This window comes from Lathyrus oleraceus, chromosome 3 (assembly GCF_024323335.1).
Source record: "Lathyrus oleraceus cultivar Zhongwan6 chromosome 3, CAAS_Psat_ZW6_1.0, whole genome shotgun sequence".
In the NCBI taxonomy this organism is placed as follows: domain Eukaryota; kingdom Viridiplantae; phylum Streptophyta; class Magnoliopsida; order Fabales; family Fabaceae; genus Lathyrus; species Lathyrus oleraceus.
Window position 1 is genome coordinate 171,624,886 of NC_066581.1, and position 15,116 is coordinate 171,640,001.

Here is a 15,116-nt window from a genome sequence, read left to right on the forward strand (position 1 = left end):
TTCAAGATCATCTCATTTGGCCAAAGTATGAGGTACTTGCGCATGGGTGTAAGTTGGAGGACCATTTGGATGATTTCAACTTCCATTTTTCACACACATTTGCATGGACTTCTAACATGATTTCAGCATGGTGTACACTCAATTATGGATCAGATCACATCATCTCATGGGCCTAGCGCACGCCCATGCAACCATGCAAAGGAGAATTTCAAATGTTGCCAAAATTGGAAGTGTGTGGAAATCAATCTCATGGCCTATAAATAAGTTCACGTCCAGGATTACGTCCCGGATCATTAGATAGGAATCCGAAGATGAAAAGAGAAATAAAGAATATCACTATCGTGTAAATAAATAGTTTTAGAGTAAGCATTACAAAATCTCCAAGATAATTAAAAAAAACGACAGAGAAAGAGAATAGATTCTCTTCTATTTCATATTATGTTTCCTTTGAGACCCAGTTTATAAGAAATGAAGTTATTTCAAAAAAACTTAAGAAATTGGTTTGTAGTAAGAGTTGAGCCTTTTTTACCATTACCAAAAATTGTATTTCATATCTACAATCAAGATCCACATATTGGTGGTAGACTCAAATCGAATAATCGAATTTTTATTTTTTTAATGGAAAAAAGGAAATGATGAGATGATCCATATTTTTATTGTCTATCCAAAAATTGCAAGATTTCTAATCACGGATTCACACTGTAAGACTTATCTGATCTTTAAAAATCTTCAAATATGAGTTTTCTAATAAATTCTGACTTTTTTTAGGACATTATTCAAATTAAATATCTTATCGAAAACTTACAGCAGCTTGCCAAACAAAAGCTAAGAGAAAAAAGAGTAAGGGTATTACTGGCATAAAATCTACAATTGGATTCAAAAAAGCATAAGCTTCAGGTAATTTCCCCAAGAAAAAACTACTTGAATAAAGGGCAGAGTTAATACAAGTACAGACCAAGCTAAAGATATTAAGCATAAGAAAATGAATTGTATTTTTCTTTTTTTTTTATTATCTTCTTATTATATATATGATATGATTTATTATATATATATAATTTATTATTATCCACTTTTTTTGTATTATACTTTTATATTCATAATGAAATATAAAAGTATAATACAAAAAATAAAGGTTTATTTTATTTTCTATTTATATTACAATAGATAATATATAGAATAGAAAATGGGGAGTGGCCAAGCGGTAAGGCGGCGGGTTTTGGTCCCGTGATTTGGAGGTTCGAATCCTTCCGTCCCAGGGGAAACCGAATGATGATATCACCGGTTTTCTTCATGAAGGCATAAAAAGGCTTCTTATATATAGGGGGGCGGGCGATTGGGTCCCGTTAGTAATAGGTTTGAATCCTCCCGTCCCCTGGTGATGATATCACCGGTTTTCTTCATGAAGACATAAAAAGGCTTCTTATACGTTGCTCAACCTACATATTAGGAAAAAGTCAATAAATAAAGTTTATCCATAAATACCGTAGACCCTATGAGCTTTTTTTTACTTATTTTCAATTAGTATATTTAGAAAATATACTAATTAAAAATCGAATTTGATAACTATTCTAAAAAAAATTATCATCCAATGACTATTCTATTCATCTATCATATTTTCATGTAAATGGAGGAAAAAAAGAAAGATCTATGCAAAGAAAGTGGTTCAATTCAATGATCTTTAATAGGGGTTTAGAATACAAGTGTGGTTTAAGTAAATTAATAGATAGTTTTGGCCCTATTGAAAATAACGGTGTAAATGAAGACCCATCTAGTTTAATTGATATGGATAATAACATTGATAGCTGGAAGAACAATAGTGAAAATTCTAGTTATAGTCATGCTGATTCTTTCGCAGATGTCAGCAACATAGATAATTTACTATCTCATAAATTTTTTTCAATTAGGGATAGTAATAGCAATATATGACATATATTATGCTTATGATACTAATGATACTAATATTACTAAATATAAATGGACTAATAACATTAATCGTTGCATTGAGAGTTATCTTCGTTCTCAAATCTGTGAGGATATTTACTTTAATAGTGACATTTGCGATAAGGTCCAAAGTACTATTATAATTTTAATAAGGAGCACAAATGATACAAATGATATAGCAAATAAAAATGATACAAATGATACAAATGCGATATATGATCCATTTGATATATCCGATACAAATGATACAAATGAGATATACGATCCATTTTTTATATTAGATACAAATGATATATCAGATACAAATGATACAAATGATATATATGGTATATACGATCGAGATGATATATATGAGACTAATATAAAGGATATATGTGAGAGATATAGTGAGATATATCGTAGAAATAGAGAGAAGAGTACTTTTGTTCCAATAGATTATAGTGATCCCAATTGTATGGAAAAGTTAGCTCGTTTATGGGTTCAATGCGAAACTTGCTATGGACTCAATTTTAAGCAATTTTTCCGACCCAAAATGAATATTTGCGAACACTGTGGCGAGCATTTGCATAATGAGCAGTTCAGATAGAATCGACCTTTCGATTGATCGAGATACTTGGAATCCTATGGATGAAGACATGGTTTCTGTGGATCCCATTAAATTTGATTCGATTAAAGAATTGGGTTCGGAAGAGGAATCTTCGAAAGATCGTCTGGATGAAGACATGATTTCTCCGGATCCCATTGAATTGGATTCGGAAGAAGAGGAAAAAGACCAATCTTATATCGATCGTCTTGATTCTTATCAAGAAAAGACAGGATTACCGAAGACGGTTCAAATAGGCACAGATCAACGTGAGGAAATCAATCAGTTGTTCGAAGATATTATGAATCAACTTGACTTGTATTTGCAAACTGCGAAAAATCGTGTGGATTTGGAAGAGAAAGAAGAGGAAAAAGACCAATCTTATAGCGATCGTCTTGATTCTTATCAAGAAAAGACAGGATTACCGGAGGACCTTCATTGCTCAAAATTAAGGACCTCATGCCCAAGCTTTGAACCTGCAACCTCAAACCCTCACCATTGAAGGATAAACTTGAAGATTTTCTTTGAAAATAGAGCTTCAATTCTCCATCTATTTTGAGATTAAAACTCCAAGAGTGCATCCCTTTCTTTGATTCATTTCCCTTCCATCATGCATCTGAAGCAAGGCAAAGCATAATTGAAAGCAAGACCGTGCCAATCTGAAGCTCAATTGAAGGTGAATTTTTAGAATTTTCACCTCTTCGATTCTCCCTCAATTCTTCACTATTCTTGTTGATTTTTGGTTGTCTGAAGTCCTATCAATATAGGCCAAAAGATTGAGTTGCTTTGAGGTCAAATCGAAGCAACTCAGCAACTCAGTTCATGATCCTCAAAATTCAAATCCCTGTATCTTTTTATAAACTTGGAATTGGACAAAATTGAGACCATATTCGAGCTCCTGAGCATTTTTTCTTCATGACCTTGTTTTCCATTTTGGTGATGGTTAATGGTGGACCAGTCCGGTGTGGTCCACCAAAGAAGAAGATCGCAGCCTTAGCTCCGGTGATGTGTTGTCACACATCTCAGCCATAGGATCCAGTTGAAATGTTTTAATCTCGTGCGTTGCTTTTGATTACCACGCGTGTGGGACAGTTGACTAGAGAACATGTGGAACGCACACTTCCAACCATCTGATCTGCCACCTCAATTAATGAGGGAGATCAGATGGCTCTTTTTTTTTTTTGAATTTCTGATTATTTCATTTAATTCATTATTTTTAATTAATTCATATCAATTTCATTTTTAATCCAAAAATTATGGGACTTTCACCAAAAAAATTCAAATATTTATCGCTTTCATTTTCTAAATTAAAATCATTTTTTGGATTAATTTTGATATTTTTCATGAATTTATTGTTTTTGTGCATATTTTTAATTGTTTAAAACACTTCTGACTTTTCAAAAATTATGAATTTTTTTGTCTAAGGTCCTTTGACCTTGTTTGACCTAGGGTAAATTTCTTGGCCATTTATTTGGTGTTTTAAAGAGGTCTTAGGTTTTTGATCAAACATAATTTAATTTAAATGCATTTTAATTGATTAATTGCGTAGAAATTATGTTGAGCCATTTTTATTGACTCGTGAAATTTGACTATGTGTTTGGGCCTTGATCAAGGTTGATTTGAATTTTGATGGATTAAAATCATTGGATTTAAGGGATTGATGAAATGTACATTTCATCTCCCAAAATGAATGAATGATTTTAATTTGATAAAATTCCTCCCATGACCAATTTGTGTTTTGATACGTCTCGTGATTGTATATAAAATATAGTCTATCGGGTACTTGACTGGAAGTGCACAGTCCAGTCATTTTAGTGTTAAAAGATATCGAACCCACAAGGACCGATGGTCAAACTAATGCTATCGATGTTACTATGTTTAGCTAAGGAGGTGATTTTTAGAGGTTTGGTTGAACAAAAATTAAATCTAAAGGAAGTTAAGTGTTTAAGAAAATATTAATAGAGGGATATCAGTACGCAATGCATTAATCGTCAGGGTTTCGATAAGTCACCGGTGTATATTTTAATTACCAAATATCTTTTAGTAGAAAATACTTATTTAAAAGGCTTTATCTCACACTCTTGTGATTGTGGACTCGAACTATACTTTTAAGTCAGAATGTACGCTCTCGGTGTCCCATTTGAAGTTAAAACTACTTTTTGAAAATAAATAAGTTCTAATTTCTTTTAAAGTGCTCTCGCTGTTTTTAAAATCAATGCCTAGTTTTTACTATCCAGTTCGACCCTCACGCTCTCGCGATTGTCGGTTCTCACCTTAGTTAATTTCCCACTCTCGTGGCAAAACCGTATTAAATAGCTTCTCACTCTCGTGACAAAGTTAATTAAATTTAAATTAAAAACTTCATCCAAAAAGATTATTTGAGAAAAGAAGTTTACACCGATTATTATTAAATCCCGTATAATTAAATTGTTTACATACCGATACTGGTAGTTTAGCCGGACATGTTAATTAATGCAAACACAGACGAACATAAACAGACCAACAATAAGGCATAAATGATTAAATAATAAAGCAATAATAATAATAATTGAATAAAAACTTGGAACTTTGATTAATCGAATATGCCGAATCTTGAAGTACTTGAGAAGTCCTCCACAGGTCGGTAGGATTCTGCTTCTTCGAAACAATTGCTTAAACTAAATTAGATAAATTGCAGTAGTTCCCCAATGTATGAAACTACTACTTTTGGCTAAATGATAAACGAAAAGGGAATGGAAAAATTAAAGCTCTAAACGAAACGGTAAACAAATTGCGGTAAAAGAAAATAGTGTTGCTGAAGAAAAATAATAGAAAACAAAATTGTTGTGGAAAATAAATGCAGAGAAAGATCTTGAATGTGTGCTTCAGGGAGGCAAATCAAGCGTGCCCGTAGGTTTCCAACTTTCATCCTTTTATAGTATCCATTTGGTCTTCATAATTGAGAGAAATAAGGGTGACTTGGTTGAGTGAGACATTCACGGGATAGTGGGTTGAGGAGCGAAAAATGGGGCGTGTGGATCACTTATGTTGAACAATTCATTACGCTGCTTTTGGCCCTGTGACGGTCTTGGTGGGCCTGTGACGATCATCACAACCAGGGTGTGACGGTCGTGATGATGCTTGTGACGGTCGTCACCTGCACATAATTCATATTTCTTCTGATGTTTCTCTTATGTTTCTTCTTCTTTTCCTTACTTTTTTTATACTTTTCTCATTGAAGCATGTGAATTAAAATACCTACAAAAATAACTCGAACACTTGCGGAATAATCGGAATATAAATGAAAGTGGTACAATTTTTTAATGTAAACCAAAGCAAATATATGATGTATTTTCGCGTTATCATGTTTGTCTCATCTCCCGTCCCCCTTCATCTTCAATCCCATTCTATCTCATCCCTTTCATTGACCAATGAAGTCTCAATATCCTAAGGCTAAATTGTTCATCAATAACTTCATGTTTGATGAACTAATACAAGTATGGATGAGATTAGGTCCATCCTTGGATCATTTTCTTTTTGTGTGTGGTATGTTTTAGGAGTATGGTTCATTATACCATATCTCTAACATGCCTTAACACCAAAATTTTTATTGCCCGACATCAGATAGTTGTGACTACTACATAAGTCCAATTACGATTGCTTAACATAACGCTAAATTTTGACTCAAAAGACATAGAATTCTAGTAAGTGAGATTGTAAGTCTCCCCCCTTTCATGGTATTGTGTGAAAACTTGGCCTTTTTTCCTTTCTTTGGAAGATGTCTTGGTTCAAGGATCCATGCTTGTGAATAGAGGGTTGAGTGTTCTCCAAAGAATGACTTAATCAATTGAAAAGAAAAACTTCACTAACATCTAATCAACTAACATTTAACTAACTTTTATTATTATTTCTTTTAATTTTAAGTCATTTACTTTGTGCAATTTAAATTCAAGTCATTCCATTTGCCATTTTACATATCATTTAACTTGTTTATGTTTATGCCATTTTCACTTTGCTCACTTGAGCTATATATTGTGATTGTAAATATTTGTTTGTGTATCTTGCTTGTGTTTGTGGTCTTAGGACCCTAAAATACCTAATAAACAACAAAAACCCTAAAAATATTTGTGTGGACTGTTGGATTTGATCTGAGCTTTGGACTTAGAATTAGGAAACATTCCCTATGCAAAAGGAATTGGCCAATGTCAACATTTCTGAAACCAAGTGATTGTGATTTGAGCTCTCATCTGATACAAGTATTGGGATCCACTTGAGTTCATCTGTTACATAGTCTTGATGCAAATGTTATTTTGAACCTATGTCTAATGCCTTATTCTGAGCCATTCAAGGAGTACATCATCTGATACATGGGAAGATTAAGAAGAAGACTATGAAGTTTCTAGCTTGGATGTGGCTATCTTTATGTGATGCCTTGCTCTTCATTTTGCTACTTGCTTATTGATATTGCTTGATTTAAGTCCAAAGGAAAAATGGGTTTCTATATGACATTCTTGTCTATTGGATTGCAGCCCATTGGTCAGATCTTTTCAACTCTTAACTTTTAAATTTTTGCTTAGGATGAATCTCTTCATCTCCTCCCATTTCTTAAATTTCAAATCTCTCCCCCCTTTCAAAATCTTCTTTGCTTGTGATTTCAAAAACTAGACTTTATTGCAAAATTAGAAATTTTGGCCTTATGCCATTGCATTTTTTTACACTCTTTTCTTGATCACACTTGTAAATGAACTTAACAATATTGACTTAAAAATTTCAAAAGACAAAAAGAACTAACACTCATCCAAACTCTTTTACGCCCCTTTGTGCCTCTCTTAAATTTAAATTTTTGATAAAAGCAATTCACTCACTTTGAAATTGATACCACGAACTATGAGGTTTTGATCCCTCATTTTTATGTTGGTACGTAGGCACAAGTCCGAAGGTCTTGTCAAACACAAAAATATAATTAATGAATTCTTTTCTCATCCCCACACTCTATTTATTGCAAACATCTTTTATACCAAAAACACATACGTACATAAAAAAGGACTCCCTAGGAGTACCTAGGACACTTTGGGTGCTAATACCTTCCCTCTGTGTAACCAACCCCCTTACCTATAATCTCTGGCATTTTATTAGTTTTGATTTGAAAACTTCTTATTTTTGGGTTTTGTTCGTACTTTTCCTTTTTCCTTTGGAAACAATAAAAGCACGGTGGCGACTCTGGTTTTTATTGACGTTAAGTTTACCCATAGCTTAATGGCCATGAATTTACCGCTACAGAAATTAAGTGGCGACTCTGCTGGGGAGTAGTCTCTAGTGGGTTTAGCCTACTTTTTTATGTGTATATAATTGTATATTTGATGTTTGTATATTTGTTTGTATGATATAATCTGCTTGTTGTGCTTGGTGATCTTTGAGTGGTGAGATAAGTTCTAACCCAAACTTGAGTGCAATTAAGATAAGAGGATGGTATAGTCATGTTCGACTTGTGTGGAGTAGTCCTTAACAAGTTGGCTTGAGACCCAGCTAGTCAGTGGAGACCCTTTTGGAGCTATTAATGTCACACAAGTTATTTGTGGTTAGGCATTACTTTCTCTGATTTGGGGTCCGAGAAGCTGAGGACCGTAGAACATTTAACCCAACTTAGCCTATTTAGGACGTAGTGCGGAGACTGTTCAGGTGTAGACTTGATATCAGTTGTTACGCGATACTACACTCAGACGAATTTCTCTTGAGAATATATTGGGTCGATGAGTCAGTCATCCTAACCTGTAATATCCGATAGATGGAGTTAAGACTCTGGGAAATTTTTATAACATGATCTACAGGTTTTTATCCTTAGTATACTCCTTTGGAATGGTTCTTAGCCTGACTCCATGCTCGTGACTCACAACAAACCCTTGATTCTTGGTTGATCCAATCAAGTCTTGTCAATATCAATGGAACTTGGGTGTTGATAAGGTGAAAACCATAACCCACCAAAATGGATGATTGATCTTGACAATGACTTGATTCATCCCTTGACCTTTGTTTGTTTGCCTTGTGTGTGATCCCTTATTTGTGATTGTTGCATTCATGCATTCATGCACATCATAACATTCATCGCACGAAAAATAGCTTCAAGGAACTGAGGTTTTATTTGCAAATATTTTCAGACCATGGATTATGGACGAAGGAACACTAAGAAGTACAGTTTTAGATGTCCCGATTTGAAAGAGATAAGGAAGCTATCATCTTTTGTATTAGATCCGTTGGACTTCAAGCAACGTCATGGGAAGCTTCTGTCTGTATTATCTGCTGATGTAGTGGAAGGTCTCTTGAGTGTGTTGGTTCAGTTTTATGATCCTTTCTACCGTTGCTTCACTTTTCCCAATTATCAGCTTATGCCTACGTTAGAGGAGTATGCCCATCTCTTGGGAATACCTATTTCTGACAAGTTACCCTTTAGTGGATTTGAGGAGATCCCCAGATCTCATGTCATAGCTGAGGCTCTTCATCTGAAGAAGTCTGAGATTGAGGCTCATTGGGTGAAGAAAGGAGGAATGTTTGGGTTGACTTCTGAGTTCCTTATTGGGAAAGCTACTGCCTTTGCTCAAGCTAGTAGTGTTGATGGTTTTGAAGCCATCTTTGTGTCGCTCGTCTATGGTTTGGCTTTGTTCCCTAACATTGATGGTTTTATTGATGTTAATGCCATTAGAATCTTCTTGATTGGGAATCTTGTACCTACTTTGTTGGGTGATATATATTTCTCTTTGAATTTGAAAAATTCTAAAGGTGGTGGGACTATTGTGTGATGTGTTCCTCTTCTGTACAAGTGGTTTATTTCGCACTTGCCTTAGATGCATGCTTTTATGGAAAACAAACAATGTCTACGGTGGTCTCAGAGACTTATGTCCCTCACTAGTGATGATATTGTTTGGTATGATTCTTTATTAAGTAGCTTGGATATTATTGATAGTTATGGTGAATTCTCTAATGTGCCTCTCATTGGTACACAAGGAGGAATTAACTACAACCCTGCTTTGGCTCGTCATCAACTTGGGTTCCCCTTGAGAGACAAACCTAATAACACTCAGTTAGAAGGTCTTTTATATCAAGAGCGTAAAGATCCCCAAAATTTGAAGCAGAAGATGATACATGCTTGGTATAATGTGCATAGGAAAGGAAGATCCGAGCTTGATCTGCGCAACTCTGTAGCTTTGGAAGCTTACACTACTTGGGTGAAGAAGAGAGCTTTGGAATTGAAGATGATGTATGCTTGTGAGAGACCTATGTCATTGGTTGTGGTTGAGCCATTAACTCTCCCTAACCAAGATATAGAGGAGGTTGAAGATGCACTTGCCAAGATGAAGCAAGATAAGGATATGTGGGAAAAGTGGTTACATGCTTTTAGCTGAAAGCATGACGAGTTGCTGCTTGAGTCAAAGGATAAAGATGAGCTTATTGAACTTATTGAAGACCGAGCAGTGAAGAGACAGAGAGAGCCAGAGGGTCCATCTTCCTCTAGTATGCCTCAACCTTCCGGTGCTTGGAAGAAGATTATTGACCAGCTTGTCTTTGAGAAGGCTCAGATGAAGACATCATTTGAGTCCGAGATTCGACGCATCCGAAGGAATTAGGCGCCTGAAGCCAGATCATCTGAGTGTAATCAGTGTAATCCTTTTCTGAAATTGAGAAACCTATAATATCCTTAGGATGATTAGTTTCCTTTTCTCTTGTATTTGTATTTTGGTTTCTGAAATTGTACTCAGTGTAATCCTTCCAAATTTTATGAATAAAAGAGACTTTTATGGTTAATCAAATTGTTATTATATATTTGCAATATAAAATAGTATGTTCCTTGAAAATAAAAATAAACAAAACATTGCATTTCATGCATCATTTGCATAGCAGGTTTTTTTGCCAGATGTCTTATCAGTTATTCTTCTATGCTTCAGCCAAGCTGACTCACCGATACAACACTCGCACCAATCAACCGAGAATTATGGAGCACTTAGAGCAAGAGACCTGAGAATTGAAAGATGAGATTGCTCGCCTGACTGCTATGATGGAATCTGTTCTAGCTTCCCAGAATCAGTCTTCTCCAACTCCCGCAACCCCTCCTCCTCAAAGGACTGTTATCTCAGAGGTTGCCACTTCAAGTGTCTCTGTTGCTGCTACTCAATCTGGTCCGACTATGCCTGCTGGATTCTCGTGGGGAATGCCACTGACTTTATGACTGAAGGGTTTGCACCCGCATTTGCTTCTATGCCGACATCTAGCCTAGTCATGTCTTTGCCTCCTCTAGTTGTTCATACCTTGCCTCGTGTTGAGGACATCATTTACCATTCTGAGCCGTCTGAGGGTCTGGATGCTTATCAGAACTTGGACGAGATGAAGCATCGGTTCCTTGAGCTACGAAAAGAATTGAAGATGTTGAGAGGAAAGAACTTGTTCGATAAAAGTGCTGCTGAACTTTGCTTAGTGCCGATTGTTAAGATCCTGATGAAGTTCATAGTCCCTGACTTTAGAAAGTATAAGGGAAATACTTGTCCACTTAGCCATCTTGTTATGTATGCCAGGAAAATGTCAACGAAAACTGATAATGATCAGTTATTGATTCACTACTTCCAAGACAGTCTAACTGGTGCCGCTTTGAGGTGGTACGTGGGGCTAGATAGTGCAAGTGTTCGCACATTTAACAATTTGGGTGAAGCTTTTGTGAAGCAGTATAAGTAAAACATGGACATGGCGCCTGATAGAGACCATATGAGGTCTATGTCTCAGAAGGACAAAGAGACATTTAAAGAGTATGCCCAGAGGTGGAGAGAGCTTGCTGCTCAGATCAATCCTCTATTGGAAGAAAAGGAGATGACCAAGATTTTCCCTAAGACCCTGAGTTCGTTTTATTACGAACGAATGATTTCTAGTGCCCCCGATGACTTTTCCGAGATGGTAAAAATGGGGATGAGATTAGAGGTGTAAGACCCCAATTTTGACCCTAAGATCCCTCATGCACTTTCATCATAAGCATTAGCATTGGGATCATACCTTGGCATCCTCCTTACCCCTTTTCATTGGGTTTGTTTTAGGAGAGATCACCAAGCACTTTGTGATTGTATCATACTTGTATTTTATCATTTTTACTAACCAAAATACCAAAAATATGTCTTTGTATTTGCAAAACTCTTTTGTAGGTAGGGCATGATCCCATTGATCTATCAAGTTCACATCTAGGGTTAGAGACCCTCATGAACAAAGAACACAACCATGTATTGATACAAGAATGGTCACAAGGATCATATATGAGTCCTAATTATCTCTACATGGTATATTGATCAAGTTTTCTTCAAGAGTTTGAGGGTGATTTGCCTTGGAAACCCTGGTTTGACTGGGTATCTTGAGTAACTTCTCCAACAAGCTACCTCACCATTTAATCAAATTTATCAAGGGATACTTAAAAATTCATCATCTTATGCATATATGATCTACCATGATCCTATAAAGTCAGAGGAATTGAAGGTTCGCAAGTTAGTTGATGGTGGTTGGCCAGATGAATTCATCTGATCAAAACTGGGTCTCCCTAGACCCTATACCCTGCAATTTTCACCATATGAAAATGATTAAAAGAGAAAAATCACTCTAAATGACATTACAAACAACTTTAATGTTGAGACCTAGAGTTAGTTTTGCTTGGAAAATTATTTTCTATGTTGAAACATTATAGGTCATTTTGTCTAAACCCTAATTTGAAAGTCACATTCCCAAGGCCATAACTTGCTCAATTTTTATGAGATGAAAGATTTACAAGTTGCACAATCAAATTCAAGATGTCTACTTCAACTTTAATGTTTGGAGTGAGATCTAATTCAACTTTTATGAGCATGTGATATGAGGTTACATTATAGGTCACTTTTGACCAATACAATTGAACAAGTGATTTTTCAAAACTTCAAAAATGCACAACTCTATCATTTCAAATCCAAATGACATGAAATAGGTGACCATTTTGAAGGTATTTGAAAGAGCTACAACTTTCATAAAGACATTTTTCTCATTTGAAGCTCACATAAAACGTTAAGCAAGGTGGAATATTGAGATATATGGCTTGATACTTAGAAAAAATTTAACATGTTGAAATTTCCAAACTTCCACCTCAAACTCAATTGTGGACCTAAAGAAATGATCCCATGGGCCTGTACACACCCATGCACCCATGCATCATCCATTGCCAATTTTGGAAAGTTATTTGGAAGGTGCAATTATCACATAATCCAGCTATAAATAGAGCTCCATATGCTCAGAATTCAACAGACATTCACGCCAGCTTTGATCCTAGACCCCTAACCCTTCCATTTGAGAGGATAATCCTGAGAATTTCATCTTGAAATTGAGTTTGAATCTCACTGTTTTGAGATTCAAAACTCCAGGGATCCAAGACCTTTTGTGCATTTCATTCTACTTCTGCAAGCATTCTGAGTGAGATCAAGCACGAGCCAAGGCAAGAACATTTGAATCCAGACCTGCATTGAAGGTATTTTCCAGAAAATTTCATCTCTTCGATTCTCTCTCAATCTTGCTCAATTCTCTTAATTCTTTGGTTGTCTGAAGTCCTACCAATGTAGGCAAGAAGATTGAGTTGCTTAGAGGTCAAATTGAAGTAACTCAGTTGACATACCTCAAAATTCGACTCCTCATATCTTTCTATATGTGAGGAGTTAGTTAAAATTGAGGTCAGGTTTATGCTCTACGCCGTTTTTTCTCTCAGATCATGTCCTCCTTTTTCATTTTTTTTGATGGTGATGAGTGAACCAGTACGGCCATGGTTACCAGAGAAGATGACCGACCTTTGGACACCGGTGATGTGTTGGTACGGTTCAGAGCCATTGATCTCTTTTAAATTGTTTTAATCTCGTGGGTTGTTTTTAATTACCATGTATGTGCCGCGTTGACTCAAGTCCACCATGGAACGCCCGCTGGTAGCCACTTGATCTGCCACCTCAAGTAATGAGGGAGATCAAGTGGTCCACGTTTTTCTGATTATTTGAATTTCATTTTAATTGCTTTATTTTCATTAATTCATATTAATTTTAATATTGATCCAAAAAATATGAGAGTTTCACCAAAAAATTTCAAAAAATTTCCTCTTTCATATTCTGAATTAAAATTAGTTTTTGGATCATTATTAATATTTTTCATGATTTAATTAATTTTTCATTTGTTTTTAATTGTTTAAAAATACTTTTAAGTCTTTAAAAATTCTGAAAATTTTTCTCCAAGGTCCTTTGACCTTGTTTGACCTATGATAAATCTCATGGCCATTTATTTGGTGTTTCGATGAGGTTTTAGGAATTTGACAAACCATATTCAATTTAAATGTATTATTTTAGTATTTTTAATTTGAATAAATGCCAAATAATTTTGTTGACCAATTGTAGTGACTTGTTTGTGTTTGACTCTTGTTGTTGGGCCTTGATCAAGGTTGATTTGACTTTGTCAACTTAATATCATTGGATTGAGGGGATTGATGGAATGGACATTCCATCTACCAAATGAATGGATGATATTAATTTGGTAAAAGTCCTCCTTTGATCAATTTGAGTTTTCATCTATTCCCCTCCCTCTTCATCTCATTCCCCTTCTCTATGCATTCATCTCATTATGCCTATGATATCTCAAAGTCCTAAAGCTAGTTGATTGAAAAATTAACATGAGTATGGATGATATTAGGCCACACCTTTTGTATATTTTTTGTGTGTGTGGTATGTTTCATGAGCATAGTCCATAATACTATGTCTCTAAAATGCATTAACACCAAAATTCTATTACCCGACCTCAAATAGTTGTGACTTCTGCATAAGTCCAATTATGATTGCTTAACATAGCGCTAAATTTGTGACATAAAAGACATAACATTCTAGTTAGTGAGATTGTAAGTCTCCCCTCTTTCATGGTATTGTGTGGAAACTTGGCCTTTATTCCTTCCTTTGGAAGATGTCTTGGTTCAAGGATCCATGCTTGTGATAAGTGGGTTGAGTGTTCTCCAAAGAATGTCTTAAAATGAAGAGCAAAAGAAAAACAATACTAACTTCTAACCTATTAACAACTAACTTTTAATTTCAAGCTATTTACTTTAATGTCATTTAATTCTTGTCTTTATTCATTTGCCATTGTTCATATCATTTTAATTGTTTATCTTAAACTAATTTTAACTTTGTCCACTTGGACCATATTGTGTGATATTCCTTGTTTGTATATAGTTTGCTTGTTTTTTTGGTCTTTAACCATTAATGTACATAATAACAACAAAAATCCTAAAAAAAACTTTTGTGTAGACTGTTGGCTTGATCTTGGACAAATGGACTTAGAACTTAGGCAACATTCCTATGCTAAAGGACTTGGCCAATGCCAATTTATTGAGAAACCAAGTGCTTGTAATTTGAAACTTCATCTGATACATCATTCAAGATCCCTCTAAGTTCATCTGCAACATGATCCTTGTGAAGCTGTTATTTTGAACCTGTGACTTGTGGAATTCTTCTAATACATGGGGTAATTTGAAGAAGATCATGGAATGGATAAGCTTGGATGTGGCTATCTTTATTTGATGCCCTTGCTCTTCAAGATAATATAA

General features: G+C 35.2%; 1 protein-coding gene across 1 annotated transcript; it reads left to right on the top strand.

The window, feature by feature from the left end:
• Positions 1-1,671: 1,671 nt before the first annotated feature.
• LOC127130271 (acetyl-coenzyme A carboxylase carboxyl transferase subunit beta, chloroplastic-like) lies at positions 1,672-10,721 on the top strand. Its single transcript, XM_051059309.1, has 4 exons — positions 1,672-1,816; positions 1,905-2,403; positions 2,519-2,916; positions 10,567-10,721. Exons 1-4 carry the CDS (start codon positions 1,672-1,674, stop codon positions 10,719-10,721), a joined length of 1,197 nt encoding a protein of 398 aa, XP_050915266.1.
• The last annotated feature ends 4,395 nt before the right edge of the window (positions 10,722-15,116 follow it).

Excerpts from the sequence above, each read along its gene's own strand:
- LOC127130271 (XM_051059309.1), top strand. The coding sequence starts at position 1,672 with ATGATCTTTAATAGGGGTTTAGAATACAAGTGTGGTTTAAGTAAATTA. Across the intron at positions 2,404-2,518 it reads GATCCCAATTGTATGGAAAA|TTCAGATAGAATCGACCTTT; the intron begins GTTAGCTCGTTT and ends CATAATGAGCAG. Across the intron at positions 2,917-10,566 it reads AGACCAATCTTATAGCGATC|CTTCCCAGAATCAGTCTTCT; the intron begins GTCTTGATTCTT and ends AATCTGTTCTAG.